Raw genomic sequence first — 16,415 nt, 5'->3', positions numbered from 1 at the left:
AATCTTAGGCTTTAACACGAACATATCCAATTATATGTGTCTTAATCTTAGGTTTTACACGAACATATCCAATTAAGCCTCTTTTTGAGTATTTAGCTCTATATTTTTCTCTTTTGATTAATATTACCTGAAAATAGACAATTAAGTTTAAGCGAGGTAAAAACATATATTTTCACCATATTATATATAGAAATCATATTATTAAAATTCTAAAATACTCTAAAAATTTATATATAATTTGAATCTATTAAATAATATTTATAAATTTGATATATAATTTATAAATTTTATTTTAATAATAAAAATTATTGAGTGAAGTTGTGCACGATTGATGCTTAAACCTAATATGGAGATAATCTTAGCATTTCAGTGAGATTACCACGTAAACTCCTAATATATTGAAGGTAGACTTTTTCTTGTTCTTAGCTTTATAACTTTAATTTAATATATTACTCCTATATAATAATCAGCTTAATTCTTTTATACACGAGTACTGAAATTTGATATTCATTTTAATTTTATTTATTTATTTTGCCAATACCATCTTTTAAAATATCTTTTGAAGTTTTATGGACCTATTAGTATGAGTATTTGTTCATTTAAAGTATTGAAAAATTATAAATTTGCAACTATAAATAAAATAAGATAACAATTTTAGAGTAAAAAGAACATACATATTAAAAAAATGCTTGCTTATTCAATAGTTGAATTGTATTATAGAAAAGGCCTAATTTTAAATTAAATTTAAAAAATTTATATTTCCTTAACAATTGTATCTAATTGTATAATAAACTCCTAATATGTTAAACGTCGATTTTTCTTCTTTTTCGCTTTATGTTTTAATTAAATATATTAATTCTTTATACTAAAAGGCTTAGTTTTATATATGGGATAGGAGTATTAAACTTTGATATTTATTTTAATTATTTTATATTTATTTTGTACATTCCACTGACCTATCACATACGAGTATTTATTTATTAAAAGTATTGAAAAAGTTTACAAGCTTGTATAGGTAAAATAAAATAATAATTTTTAGAACAAAAAATAAAAACATGCAATTAATAAATGTATTTGTTTATTCAATAGTTGAATTGTATTATAGTAAAGGCATGTTTACAAATTAAACTTTAAAAGTATATTTTCAACAACATTATCTAGTTGTTTTAAGAAATTTTATGAAATACTTCACTTGTTCTCAAAAATAAATTTTCAATGATAATTTTTTAATTTTACCATAAAAAAAAGATAATATGACAAGTCAATTGTACTTACTAAAAAGATTTATGAGTCAACAAAAGACTTTGTCTTAGAAAAACAATAAAACTCAATGTAATTAACTCGAGTTTGAACTTAGTTTAGTAAACTATTAACCTAAGACAACTGAGTTAAGTTCTTAATTTTGATATCTTATAACAAGAATCATTTCAAACCATAAAAGTCAAATTATAGTTTACAATAATCATCAAGTGAGTCATGTTTACGGTTTAATTATGTGAAGATATTGTTGTTATCGTTATTCTTGCATAATTGAATCAAAGTGAACTTATTGTGAAAACAAGTGTGTCCATGAATTGTTTTTGTAATATAACTTTTGAAAAAAAAAAAATGGTAAACAAAGATACCTGAATTAATGTATTTTTTTATTCTATAATCACATTAAAGTAAATTATGTTATGGACTCATGCTCTAGGCCATTTTACACTGACATAATTTTTATATTCAGGATTTTGTTTGGTTGTTTTTCTAATTGTATATAATTTTTTTCTTTTTCTTATAGTCTTTTGGATAATAAAATACTCATATTACAAACTAATTAATTATAAAATTCATAATATGATATTTGTATTTGATATTTGGTAAATTAATAATTTTATTAAGAATTAAATTTTAAATATAATTTTAATTTTTATTAAATTTTTATTAAATTTTAATTATTTTTTATTAATTTTTTTATTAATAGTTACTCTTTTCATTCCATACTAATTAATAGTCATTTAGTATTTTATTTAAATTAAGAAAGCATTTAATAAGCTTAATTATAGAAAAAATAGCTAATAGAGACTAAATGATTCTTTTAATGTGTGTACTATATTAAATAAACCTCAAGTGTACATTTGATGAACTTATTGTTTATAGATAATGAATCTGATATTTTTTAAACTATGAATACTGATTTGTTTATGCACATGCGGTATAGTTATTACTTATAAAGTACATGTTCATTTATTATTAAACATGAATTTTAGATTCATCGCTTATAAAGTGTATATTCATATTAATTAACATTTTTTAGTATTTTATTTAGATTAAGAAAACATTTAATAAACTTAGTTATAGGAAAAAAATAACTAATTGAGACTAAATGACTCTTCTATAGATATTAATATATGTACTATATTAAATGAACCTCAAGTATACATTTGATGAACTTGTAGTTTATAGATAATGAACCTGTTATTTTTTAACCTATGAATACTGATTTATTTTATACATATACAGTGTAATCATTACTTATAAAGTGTATATTCATTTATTATTAGAGTCAAGTTCATTTAACATGGATTTTAGATTCATCACTTATAAAGTATATATTCAACTAATTAATATTTTTTAGTATTTTATTTAGATTAAGAAAGCATTTAATAAGTTTAATTATAGAAAATAAATAATTAATTGAGACAAAATGACTCTTCTATAGATATTAATATGTGTACTATATTAAATGAATCTCGAGTTTACATTTGATGAACTTATAATTTATAGATAATGAACCTATTATTTTTTAACCTATAAATACTGATTTATTTTATGGACATACGGTATATTCATTGCTTATAAAGTGTATTTTTGTTTATAAGAATTAACAAAATCTCGAATTGAAATATCTTCATTTATCAAATATCTATTAATCAGAAACTAGAATAGAAATCATAAAACATATTCATCATGAGACGTGCACCTTTAAATGGAAGTACTTATACAAGAAGAACTCTTTAAGTTTGACCTTTGCCGGTCTGACTGATAAAAAAAAATTGATAATTTTTTGTGGATACTTAATGTTTTTCTCCTTTAATGACACTAAAAATATCATTCAAATTATGGTAACTGAAATTTGAGTTGCCTACATGAATCTTTTTTCTGACAGTACTAAATTTTTATACAACAACATAAGCAACCAGACATGAGATTGATAATTATCAAATTTCAGTTTTATAAGTTTGTCTATGTTGAAGGAGCCACTGCTAACTTGTGCTAGTTAATGTTTTATATATTCTTTTTGAGCCATGTAAAAGGGTTTGTGTGTTATTTTGAGAAGATCCAACGGTAGGAAGGTTGTGAAGATGAACTTGTGTTAATAGTTAAATAGAAGACTCTGCAACAATGTTTTCTGTATGATTGGGGTAATGCAAGAAAATAGAATACCACAATAATATATATATATATATATATATATATATATATATATATATATATATAAAAGAAAGTAAAAATAAAGCATAAAAATCTAAGAATCTGAAATATGGAGGTATTTTTTTAATTAATTTGAAAAAAAAAACGTATGCAATAAGCATTTGTCTACTATTTTTTTTCTTAATTAGAAATTAAAATATCATGTTTGGTTGAATTAGCCTATAAACAAGTGTCTGATGCTGATTGGTTGGTTACCAAGAATAAAACATGGTGGTTCAATTTTACCATTAATCATTAAAATATTCTCGGTATCAACCGTGCTAGCGAAATTGCTAGGCAAGAAGAATACGGCCCTACTTAACCATAGTTAGATTATTAAAAGTGAATAGCAAGAAGAATACGACCCTACTTAACTATAGTTAGATTATTAAAAGTGAATAAACATACCAAAATTCATAGGCAAGAACAATACGGGCTCCATATAACTATAGTTGGAATTTCTTATTAAAGAACAATAGTTAAATTATCAAAAGTAAACAAACATGCAATGCAAAGGAGAAAAAAATGATTAGAGGTAATATCTATATAACACTTATATATATTTTTGATATTACTTTTATTTTTATTTTTTATTTACTTTTAAATTAAATAATCTTTCTATTAGAATTTAGTTAAATAATTATTAATTAAAATTAATTTTGTATCATTTATTCTTTAATTTTGATTTAATATGGATTCTATTATATTTTATTTATTAATTTAAAATTTATTAGAATAACAATTATATTGTAACAGAACTAATAAAAAATAATATTTATCTTATTTTAATAACTTAAGATTAAATTATAAGAATTTTTCAATATTTGACTAAATATAAATATTTTAAAATATTTAGATTTTACTAAAATTAAAATTTTATTAAAATAAATAAAACATATTAGTTAGTTATTTTTGACAACCACTAAAATTAATTTTTATTTTAATTTAAGAAAAAATAATTTCAAACGAGCCTCATATTTGATAATAAATAATTTAATCATTAAGTTAAAACTTTTTGTTGATTTAATCATTAAGTTCTTTACAATGCGAAGAACTTCGACCTCTCATGGGATGAAATCTTCCATCATTCACTTGTAAATTTAGTTTATAATCAAGCGGATGCGCATCTATACAATCTCTGCTTGTTAATGTCTTCTATTGTGTACTGACTTCTACTTGCTCGATCAATTCTTTTGCTCAAATCTCTTTGGAGATCTTCTATGAGTCAACGAAACTCCTACAGATTTACTTTTTCCTCCCGTTTCTATCAGTTAAAATCTTTTCACTGGCTTGAAAATAAGTATTAATTGAAGATTAAGTTACCTTACCACGGCTTGCAACTTTATTACTGTCTACTTCTTGTTGGCATGCATCACCTTGATTATCATCCTTGCATCTCCCAATTGATTCACTTGGAGAGCTTCCAAGTGTGGAGGTCAAATTATAGAATCTCAGGAAGCAAAGGGTCAAATTCATATACAAAATAGATAATTTTTGGACATTGGCGGACTTATTCTGTAAATATTTTATTCTTTGTAAAGCAATTTAATCTGGAAATGGACTTGGCTTGAAAGGGGTTCATTTGATTCTTTCCAACCTGTTTTTCTCCATTGAGAGAGCTCCTTATTTCCAAATAATTTAATACTATCTAGTAAGTTTGTCAACTGATCTAGTTAAAACATAAGATGTGCACTCCTACATGGAAATACTTATACAAGAGAAGACCAATCCGACTGATAAAAGAAAAAGAAAAAGAATCTGATGGTTTTGTGGATAGGGTGCTAAAGAAACAGAAATGAACTTGAATCTTTTTCCCCTTTCAATAACACTAAAAACTTCATTAAAATTGTGGTAATTGAAATTTGGGTTGCCTACATGAATCTTTTTCTCACCATACTAAATTTCCTACAACAACATCTTAAGCAGCCTGGGATGAGATTGACAATTATCAAGTTTCAGTTTTACAAGTTCTTCCATCAGAGAAACAGAAACTTATTGAAATAACAGAACAATAGAAACAGCTGATTACACGTCTCAGACAATGAAATGAATTTAGTTGTAATGGCAAAACATGGATTCTGCTGCAAGAGATTCACTTGGAAAAAAACTATTCCTTCCTATGTATTTTTTGCCAGCACATCCCTGATCAGTTGTTTTGGTGCTGCAAATTAGGAAAAAGATAAGCAAAATGTAAAAGAGCAGAATACTTCAGAGATTTGACTAGAATTCTTTTGTTGCAGTTCAACTTACCAGGCAAACCAGTGAATCTTTCAAACTGTACAAATGCTTGATTGATGAACATCTCTGTCCCGTAAACAGTAGTGGCCCCACATTCCTGTGCTTCTCTTAAGAGCCTGGTCAATTTTGGTGTATAAATTGCATCAAAGACCAAGGAGTAGTGTTTCAAAGCTTCCTGCAAAGATATTAGAATATTAAAATTATCGGTATTACCCACTTGTGCATTCATAAAAGGAGGATTTGGATAATAATTTATTTACCACCTGTGTAAGTACAATGAATAGCTGTTACAATTGAATGGGATACCAAATAGAAATGGGGCAAACCTTAGGAAGGGGAGTATCATCAATTCTTGGTTTCATTCCAACTGAAGTGGTGTTTGCAAGAATCATTCCTTCTTCTGGATGGAAATCTTTCAGTTCAGCTAGAGTCATCGCTTGTCCTCCAACTTTACTGGCAAGTTCTTTGGCTTTGTCTGGTCATGAGAGAACATAGTCATATTATTGAGTTAGCAAATAGATCAAATCAATGTCTACCAATAATTCCTATTAATAGAACAATAATACACCACAGTTAACATCAATGAATGAGGAATTGTTTACATCCTATCATCTATGAGAACATACAGTTCTACAATTTCACAACGCAGATGCAAATTGCCAATAAATTCATTATACACACAGAGAGCAGGAAATGTATCACAATGATGTAAAAGAATGATAGATGCTCACCAAATGAGCGATTGGCAACAACAACTCTTGCTCCCTTCTCGTATCCACCATAAGCAAGGGCCTTTCCAGCTCCACCAGCTCCCATGACAACAAAGAGTTTGCCAGCCAGGGGAGAACCAGAAGCAGGGGTACCATTAGATGCTGCAACGAAATTGCAGGATTAAAGAAAGAAAACAAATTTAAAAGAAGGTTTAAATAGAATATGCACTAAAATGCATTAGAAACCTCGTAGTGCTTCTTCTATAGCTCCTATAGCTCCAAGGTAGTCAACATTATATCCCATTAGCTTGCCGTCACTTGGTCTCCGGATCATGCAACTAATAGCTCCGATTGCCTGCAAAATCAGACCTTTAAGTAAACATATTGAAAGGTGGAACAAGTTTTTTGCATTGCTAAATGCTGGCGTTGATCAAAGTTTTCAGTGGTCATTATGTGTGAAATTGCTAAAATATGAATTTTCCAAAGCAATTAGATATTTAATTACCTGAGCAATTGGATCAACCTCATCACAGCACTTAAGTCCAGCTTCCTTGTGAGGAATTGTATAGCTGCATTTCAAATCAATCAAAACTACCTTCATTCACTGAGGAGTAAATTTTCAGATCACCAAGGATTTAAAAAGTTTTCATACTGATGAATTTATTAACAGAACAAGGCATGTTTATTCTTCAAAAGTCCCCCACTAGTTCAACCTTGTACAATATCTTTCCGTGAAGCTTGTGAACTTCAAGAGAAGCAAGCACATTGAGATGACTGCTCAATTTCTAAATTTTCTGAATAGTATCCATTTGCAGAGGGTCTGGCATTCACAAACTTAAGATAGCTTTTGCATGTTTCATGAACAAGACTAAAAACCAGAAATTTCCTTCATGAGATTAAGCACTGGTTATAGGCCAATGAGCAATGGCCTCCTAAAATTTATGTTGGGACAATTATTTTGACATTTCTCTGTCAACAGTCTAGCAGACTCAAAAACTAAACATGATAGATAATGCATGATGCATCAACAGATTTAAGAGAAATCCCTTTTACCTGTATCCGACAAAGTCTGAAGATGAATATGTGGATATATAATTTGCAACATTGTCAACCAAAAGAGGGAGATAAATTCCATTAAATCGAACTGACTTAAATGCTGAATTGTAGAGGTGAGGACTTTTGCTATGACCAATGGGATTTCCAATGACGCCATGTACTTTGGTATCAGCTCCAATCTGTCTAAGATTATATAGGTCCAATAAGTCTGTAATAGTTGGTTGCCCAGGAGCAGAAACTACTCCTGCCTCAATTGAACCAAAAGTGAGAAATCCTCCGAATTTTGCAGCAAGTATCCGTGACATCAAACCTCTTTCAGCCATAACAATTCCTATCATTGGCACCTATAATTTAACTGAACTGTTATTCATTAAGCTTATAAAAGATTTTGAAAACATAAATATGACAACTATGAGGATTAATAGCAAGCAAACAAAGCTTTTCTGTGGTTTCTTAAAACAGAAAACATTTGAGCAGCTAAGATTAAAGAAAAACAGTTCACACATGATGCAATCTAATGCACGAAAATCACAATTTGTCAATGTACAATAGCTTATATATGCTCAAATGAAGAAAATCTTAAAGTTTATAGAAGCACCATCAGAGCATATCGATTACTCACCTGTGCATGTACAAGTACTTGAAACATCCGTGCATTATCTGTGATGTCTAAAGCTGTAGTTGCTACCTTCACTATGTCAGCTCCAGTAGACTGTATCTTAGCAACAAGGTTGGCAATTTCCTCTACAGATGGAGTATTTTCATAATTGTGAGAAGATACAATAATCTTCACCTTTTCAGGCTTCTTTCCTTGAATGGAATTGAAGAACTCAGGAGCTACCTTCAAGTGGAAAAATTAAACATTTCAGTAACACATTATACTGGCACTTGCAAAATACACATAGATCAAGTATTCAGATGGTGACCTTTTCAACACCAAAATAGATCATACAAAATTTGAAGTAGCCCTACCTTTAGTTCAACATCAATAAAATCTGATCCCAATTCTATGGCCAGACGCAATGCTTCTTGACGCTTGCTTTCATCACCATCATATTCACCACCTTCCCATTTTGGTCTAAAGGATAAAACCGATGAGAAACTTCATTAGAACTAATTATTAATCAAGTGTATGTAATACTTTAGTAGAGTACCTAAATTGACACATCAGTTAACTATTTGACTTAGTAAAGTTGAGCTTTCAATCATGTAGGGGCAAAAGAAAGGAAAAAAAAAACTATCACCCTTGACTTTAAATCTGTAATGTCTCTGAACTATTATCTAAGTCTCCTAACTAAGAGGAAAAAAACGTGATATAGTTAGATTTACATTTTCTACACAGCTATTTAAAGAAATAGTAAGTAAACAATTCAAATCCCCATATAATACATTCTAAACCAGGCTTCAGAAAAAAGAAAAACAAATTTAAACCCTGAGGTTCAATCCTCATCTATAAAGCGGACATCAGTTTATGACTTATTACCTATAAGTGATAAGAGTTGGTAAAGCACTTTGCTTAATCAGGATTTCAAGATCCTGTATAGGACTAAAATTTTCCAAGAAATCCACCCGAATTTCAACAAGGTCAGCCCCAAGTTCCTTGGCCTTATTTATTTGAACCAGCATTCCGTCAACTGATTTTGCCATTACTGGAGCACAGATTAACGTAGAATTTCTTCGACCTCCATCGGCAATTTGAAGATCCGCAGTAGTGAACTGTTTTCCACAAAAGAAAATTCAAAAACTAAAACAAAATTGATATGTAAAGATCTAAAACTGATCCAGCTTTTAAAAAACGATTAAACTGCACAAAACTTTGATAACATTTCATACTCCATCATTTGCATATTTATTTTTCTCCAGTAATGGACTAAACTGATCCAGATTTAAAAAAAGGATTAAACTGCACAAAACTTTAATAACATTTCATACTCCATTTGCATATTTATTTTTCTCAAGCTCATCATTAACCAAACAACAAGAGAAATAGAATTTCAAAAATGGAAAACAGGTATAGTTTCATCTTCTTGATTGCAGAGGTCAATGTTACGCAAATTTTTTACTCGAAAAGTTCAAAAGAATCGAAACCCATAATCAAACATAACTATGATCATTTAACTTGGGTTGTTTGAATAATAAGATGAAACAAAAAACAACAGATACCCAGAAACCAAAACAACAGAATAATCAACTCCTTTGTCTCCTTTCTTTCAACCGTGATTTCTCATAAAGAAATGAAAAGGAAAAAAAAAAGTGATCAACAAAAGAAGAGAAAGAAAGAGAGTATTACCGGGACACTGCCGAGAGTCATGTTTTGGTAGCTCGGTGGCGTTGCTTTGATGGGTAAACAGAGAAGTGAAAGAGTGGTCCGATTGAAGTGGGTCTATACTCTATCGTAGTTGGTGAGATGGGTTAGGTGTATAAATAGAAGAGGGAATTTGTTAGTTCGATGGCTAATGAACCGCCACTTTATGTTCTTCTTTCTTTCTCATTTTCTTTTGTGGAAGGTTCAAAAAAAAAAAAAGGAAGACTGTTAGCTGTTCTTGAGATTTTGGAACTGCAGTTTCATTTCCACTTTCCTTACCATAATTTCTCTCCTTTCTGATCAACTTTTCTTTTTGTTTTCTTCCACTGAATGGCGGCAAAGAATTTAACCACTTTTTGATTTTCTTTTTTGTCCTTATTTATTTATTCTTTTATGTACTTAATTCTCAAATTTTATTAAGAATTATGCTATTTAATTCCTTATTCTACCATCTTATTGTAGTGGTGATCCATCCTATAATATTCATAAATATTCTATAATAAAATAAAATAATTTTTTAAAAATAATAGAAAACCATATTTTCAGATTAAATAAAAAATAAAAAATAATTTTCGTTAGTATGGATAAAAAATCATTTTTTTACTAGTTAGAGATTGTTGGATAGCTTAGCTTATTATTTAGATCTAAAACTTTCACTTTTAAGATGATTTAATAATATAATATAAATTCTACTTAAAAAGCATTAATTATGTTTAAAATTATTTAAAATATTAAAATTTTATTAATAAGTACTAAAAAAAATTATAAAACTCACGACTCTTTATAAACAGATTTTTGAAATCTCGTTAAACCAAAAAAAAAATTGAATTACAAATAAAAAAATTTAAATTTGAAAATATTACTTAGAAATAAAATAAATTAATAGATAAAGAAAGGGTTTTTGGTGGCAACTCAGAGTGGCAAAAGAAGTTGGGTGAGACTTGAAAAAGTTGGTGTTACCAAATTGTCCATTTTTAGTTCCTTCTATACTAAAACAAACCAAAAATATTTAAAAAAACATCTAATTCTTCCAATTGCAAGTCCTCTTTCTTCTTCCAGATTGTCTCTCTCCCTCTGACCCACAGTTCCCAAATGTACAGGCCGCCTCATACTATAATTTCTGCACTACTTTTCTTATTTTATTTTTTTAAAACTTATTTATTTCGAAATACATATATATGTTCTGTCGAAATCCATAAAAAAATTTATTTTATTTGAGATAAATATGTAAAAAAATAAAATAAAAAAATAAAATTAGAAAAAATATTTTTACGTTATGAAATATATTAACTTATTGATATAAAATTTATTTATAAGTTATTCTTATTCTGTTAGAATTTAAGTTTGCTATAACCAATTTTACACAAATTTATATAAAATTAATTCTATTGAAAGTATATAAATTTTATATTCGTAAATAAATTATATTAATTTTTTAAGTTTCAAACAAAGACTGTGTCAAAATAAAAATTAAAAAAGTAATTATTCGATTTTGGGTTTGAATGTGAAAAAGGGGAGAAGTGATATTAGAAATTTATTTCTTACACTTGTTAAATGTCTGGCAAAATAATTAGATATGGATAACAGATCCCCACTTTAAGATTTTATTCTTAGAAACCCTAATTGCTATAGCAGTCTTTTCCAAATGAATCTCCCCAGAAATTTGAATTTTTCTTCTCATTTTCTTAACTATTTATTCATTGAGTTTTAATCTTAACTGTATTTCTACCCTCTTATTTGGAAAATGAATCAAACTGCTCTTTTCTTATAATAATATATTTACTTTAGTTTGCCACTTTATAAAATAAATTTATATTTTAGTTCCTCATATTTGTTAAATTCTTATACTTCCTTATTTGTTAACCATTTATATTGAAAAATTTCAAGGATTAATATATTATCTTAAGTAAAAAGAAAAAAAAAAAGATTTACCTTGTCAAGATATTTGATTATGATCGCCTTTTAAATATATAGTGAAGAAAATTTGTGATTTTCTATTTAGTTAACATTTTGCTGACTCATTGGATTCTTAATTTAAGGATAAATAAAATTTTATAATTTTTTTTATATATATTTAAATTTAATTTAGAGCGTGTTAGATAAATATTTACAAATGATAAAGTATTTCTTTATAATTTTTAATGTAGCTGTATATTTAAAATTTAAATCAAAATTTTAGTTAAACTAAACTAAATACTTACTGTCTCGTCTATATGCTGCACGCTTTTACATTAGTGTGTTTAATTTAGTTGAAATGATAAGTATGTTCAAATTTTATTTAACTCCCCCATTTAAGTTAAAAAAGAAAAAGGAAAAAAAAGTTGTACCTAATAAAACGAGAGAAAATTGAAACAATGTTTCAAGAACGAAAACAATTAACCCTTTTGGTCACAAAGTGGTTTCCGACAATTTGCAATGAATGGAAGAGGAATTGAAATTTTTAATATGCCACAGAAGTAATATAAATATATATATATATATACCGTCAGTCCAATTATGTGGGTAAACTTATTATTTGCATCATTAATCATTACTCAAAACAATTTCTTGACAACAAGAGAACATAAAATGTCTCCACAGACAGAGCAAAATAAAAGAAAAGGGGGTTTGCCAAATAACAAGCAATGGACAAGCATTGATCTGTTCTTACACTTCCTTTCTCTATTGAGAAGGCAAGATTACTTGGCTTCATAATTTAATGTTTAAAGAAAATTTTTATTAATACAGACTGAGTGATGAAACAGTAATCACATAACCATGCAAAATTTGCAACTAGAGCTACTACCCCTGTGGCGGAGAAAAATGGCTTCAGCTGGGAATCTAATTTGCTTCTTATGCATGTTTCTCCATCAGTTGCCTGAACAATTCTTCCGGTGCTGTAATTTGAAAAGCGACAACAAAGAAAAGAATTTGAGCACAATGATTTCGTGTTACTTATACCCTTAATTATTCACAATTAATATGATATGTGATGTGATTTGGTATCATACCAGGCAAGCCTGTGAAGTTCTTGTATTGTTCAAATCCCTGGCGGATCAACATTTCTGTTCCGTAAACAATGACAGCTCCACTCTCTTTCGCTTCCCGCAACAGTCTTGTGTCTTTCGGTGTGTAAATGGCATCAAAGACTACGCAATAGTGTTTTAAAGCATGCTGCCATATGTGCAAAAATACCATTACTTCTTCAGCAGGAAAAAAAGAAATCTCTATGTTCTGTTTCTCACCATTTTTTCTTGTCAAAACACACAAACCTTTGCTAGTGGAGTGGCATCAATGTTAGGCTTCATTCCAACAGATGTGGTGTTTGCAAGAACCATTCCTTCTTCTGGGTGGAAATTTTGTACTTCGTCAAGTGTCATTGCTTGACCGTTAACTTTGTCAGCCAGCTCCTTAGCTCGTTCTGGTCCGTGAAAATACATCCGAATTCCCAATTAAACCCAGTATATACATAAAACTGTTCAGGGCAAGTGAAATGGTATACTGAACTGCCCCTTCAGGATTCTTACCAAATGTTCGATTGGCAACAACAACTCTGGCTCCTTTTTGTGCGGCACCGTAAGCAAGTGACTTGCCAGCACCACCAGCTCCCAAAACCACAAACAGTTTACCAGCTAAAGGTGAGGTACCTGCTGGAACTGCACCGTTCAATTCTGCGCAGAGAGGAAACAAGACCCGAGTCAGGGAACGTTGGAATTTTTAGATTTTTCAGAGATATTATCTCTCACCTCTTAGTCCGTCCTCAATTGCATCAATAGCACCAATATAGTCAGTGTTGTATGCCATCAAGGTTGCATCAGGTCTCCTTATAATGTTATTTATTGCTCCAATTTTCTGTAGGCGTGATAGAATGAAGAAATGATTAATCAGACAGCATCCTGGCAATTGTAGAAATGGCTACTGCAGATGATGGAATTACCTTGGCGATGGGGTCAATTTCATCCATGCATTTAAGTGCAACCTCCTTATGAGGAATAGTACAGCTGCATAGCAAAATACAATGTCATCAGTTTTTCCCTGTCTATACTCTTTACTCCAAGAACACATAACATGTCTCCAAGAAAAGATATGGAAACATACCTGCATCCTGAAGCAAAATCAACAGATGAATAGGTGCTGAAAAACTTCTCAACATCATCAACAAGAAAATGCACGTAAACTGCATTAAGACCGACAGACTTAAATGCTGCATTGAACAAGAGAGGACTCTTGCTGTGACCAACAGGTTTCCCGATAATGCCATACACTTTAGTATCAGGCCTTATGAGTCTGAAGTTGTATAAATCCAATAAATCCTTTGCAGTTGGCTGTCCTGGAGCAGATATAGCACCTGCCTCAAGCGCACCATAAGTGAGATATCCACCAAACTTGGGGCTAAGTAACCGCGAAATCAAGCCCCTTTCACCCATAACAATTCCAATTACTGGGACCTATAAAGAATCATGGAAACAGCTCAGATGAAGCGTGAATGTAAACTAAACTCTTGAAGAAAACAAATGAAAAGCAAATCAAGTCACGAAATGTGCATTGTTTATATCACTGACCTGGCAATGCACCATAATCTGAAAAATGCGAGCACAGTCTGTAATGTCTAACGCAGTTGTGGCAATCTTGACAATGTCAGCACCAGTAGCTTGAATTCTAGCAACAAGATTGGCAATTGCCTCAGAAGATGGAGTATTGTGAAAATTGTGAGAAGAAACGATAACTTTGAAATTATCAGGCTTCTTTCCATATATTGAGTTGTTAAATTCATGAGCAACCTGCAAAATCGGTGAAGCATAAGAATCTGATTTGCTACTTCAGTTCCTTGAAATTGCCTTGTCAGATGTCTCATATCTTATGGATATAGTTTATGGTAGATGAACAAATTTTCTAGAGCATCTGAAAGATTTTTACCTCAAGTTCAACATCAACATAATTAGCTCCCAACTGCATAGCTAAACGAAGCGCATCCTGTCTCTTGGTCTCATCACCCTCATACTGACCACCTTCCCAAATTGGTCTGAAGAGCACATGCATGTAGCAGACTTTGTTTAGGCAAATTGTCATACTCCAGTAAAAGTTATAAAATTGATAACTAGCTTTTTCATATTATTCTTTTGCAACATATTGAATAACAGCACATTTAGTTTCAAGTACAATGTTAAACTAGACACTAATACTCGCATCAACAAACAAAAAATTTACCATAACAGGAAAGCTTGTGCATTCATAGTCAAAGCAGGAAAATTTAAGCACAGAGCAAAAGAGTTATAAAACTGGAAACCTGTTTTTGAACTTGATCATTACCTGTAAGTGACCAGGGTAGGGAGAGGAGATTGCTTAATGAGAATTTCAAGATCTTGGCGAGGATTGAGGTTTCTAAGGCAATCTAGCCGAATTTCGACAACATCAGCACTGATTTCCGTAGCCTTTCTCATCTCAAGCAGCATTTGATCAACTGTAGTGCCCATCAATGGAGTACATAGTAAAGTGGGGCTGCTCTGAACTGAACTATTACTCAGTTGAAGATCAGACATAGTGAACTAGTGCAACACCAGGCAAAACAAAAAAAAAAAGTAATTAGAACATATTCATTAAAGAAAACGCGATAAGCATATAGAAACTGAAAAGAAAATGTACCGGAAGGCTTCCCATAGCTAAATGTTCTTGAGAAGGAATGTAACAGAGAATCTTTATGAGGTTAGTATAAAGGAGAAAGTAAGAGTAAAGAGGGTTTTATGATTTTATAGATAGAAGAAAAGTGGTTCTTGAGAGTAGAAATTCGAAGGGAGCATGCTGACATATATTTTTAGTTAGTTAAGACTTAAGATAGTAGAATGGAACTTTTGGTGGCAGTAGCTACTTAACATGTTTGATATCTTGCAAATTGGGCAAATGCTGACTCTTAATTTGAAAGTTAGGTGCATGGAATGGTGATTTTGTGTGTGCTAAATAAATATATCTTATGTTACATATGCAAGAAAGAAAGGTTGAAATAAGACATAAATTTTGGTTTTTAGGTTCAAATCCTTACACTGCTTCTAAAATAGTTTCATCTTACTTTCAGATTAAGGTATTAAAATTGTATATGATTATATATTGTTTCTGAAAATATTTTTGCATTTGTCACAGTGATAATTGTCTAAACAGGGAAAATAAATTTAAACTTTAAAAAAGATTCTATCAATCCAAACACAAGCTATGTTAACTAAATATATAAATTCTCTTTCTTTTTCTGAATATGTTAACTAACTTTCTAAAAAGAAAAGATGACTGCCAAACTGAAGGTTAAAAGACATTGCTAAAAATAAATGGTGCAACTTTGTCCATCTCTTAGAAAAATAGAAGGCTTGCCATTCTTTGTACTAAAAGACCAAACACAGCAGTGGGTCAAGTAAAGGCCTAGATTTAGATGATAATAATTTCTTAAATAAATGATATATGTTTATCTACATTTAATCACTCTTAATTATTGGACCTACTTTGTCTTTTATAAATGAATATGTTAAATTTACTATAGCAAACTTTCTTTATGGGCCTAACTCCTAACTGCTTTTCTTTGTTCACTTGATGAGTGCTCAACCTAGTGTTACAAATATCATGTATCATAGGATTAAGGTGTTGGCCTTTGGTAGATATGCCATAGAATTAGATTAAATGAATGAATTTAT

General features: G+C 29.8%; 2 protein-coding genes across 2 annotated transcripts; both read right to left on the bottom strand.

The window, feature by feature from the left end:
• Positions 1-5,270: 5,270 nt before the first annotated feature.
• On the bottom strand, positions 5,271-10,076 carry LOC8288477 (bifunctional 3-dehydroquinate dehydratase/shikimate dehydrogenase, chloroplastic-like). Its single transcript, XM_002512254.4, has 11 exons — positions 9,748-10,076; positions 8,941-9,173; positions 8,430-8,535; positions 8,080-8,298; positions 7,455-7,801; positions 6,907-6,970; positions 6,648-6,756; positions 6,423-6,563; positions 6,018-6,166; positions 5,704-5,866; positions 5,271-5,614 (listed from the first exon to the last, which is right to left on the bottom strand). The coding sequence occupies exons 1-11, from the start codon at positions 9,766-9,768 to the stop codon at positions 5,571-5,573; spliced, it is 1,596 nt and encodes a 531-aa protein (XP_002512300.3). The 5' UTR covers positions 9,769-10,076; the 3' UTR covers positions 5,271-5,570.
• A 2,185-nt stretch (positions 10,077-12,261) lies between these two features.
• On the bottom strand, positions 12,262-15,557 carry LOC8288476 (bifunctional 3-dehydroquinate dehydratase/shikimate dehydrogenase, chloroplastic). The gene is made up of 11 exons (XM_002512253.4): positions 15,385-15,557; positions 15,052-15,287; positions 14,659-14,764; positions 14,304-14,522; positions 13,840-14,189; positions 13,679-13,742; positions 13,488-13,593; positions 13,269-13,412; positions 13,014-13,162; positions 12,753-12,915; positions 12,262-12,638 (listed from the first exon to the last, which is right to left on the bottom strand). Exons 1-11 carry the CDS (start codon positions 15,397-15,399, stop codon positions 12,595-12,597), a joined length of 1,596 nt encoding a protein of 531 aa, XP_002512299.3. The 5' UTR covers positions 15,400-15,557; the 3' UTR covers positions 12,262-12,594.
• Between the last annotated feature and the right edge of the window lie 858 nt (positions 15,558-16,415).

The sequence above is a fragment of the Ricinus communis genome, chromosome 10 (genome assembly GCF_019578655.1).
Source record: "Ricinus communis isolate WT05 ecotype wild-type chromosome 10, ASM1957865v1, whole genome shotgun sequence".
NCBI lineage: Eukaryota > Viridiplantae > Streptophyta > Magnoliopsida > Malpighiales > Euphorbiaceae > Ricinus > Ricinus communis.
This window is presented reverse-complemented; position numbering and strand designations above follow the sequence as displayed.

Coding starts and splice junctions, on each gene's coding strand:
- LOC8288477 (XM_002512254.4), bottom strand. CDS start 9,768: ATGACTCTCGGCAGTGTCCCG. Junction 8,299..8,429: donor TTATTGATGTTGAACTAAAG/GTAGGGCTACTT, acceptor TTCCACTTGAAG/GTAGCTCCTGAGTTCTTCAA. Junction 5,867..6,017: donor ATGATACTCCCCTTCCTAAG/GTTTGCCCCATT, acceptor ATATCTTTGCAG/GAAGCTTTGAAACACTACTC.
- LOC8288476 (XM_002512253.4), bottom strand. Junction 14,523..14,658: donor ATGTTGATGTTGAACTTGAG/GTAAAAATCTTT, acceptor CCGATTTTGCAG/GTTGCTCATGAATTTAACAA. Junction 13,594..13,678: donor AAATTGACCCCATCGCCAAG/GTAATTCCATCA, acceptor TCACGCCTACAG/AAAATTGGAGCAATAAATAA.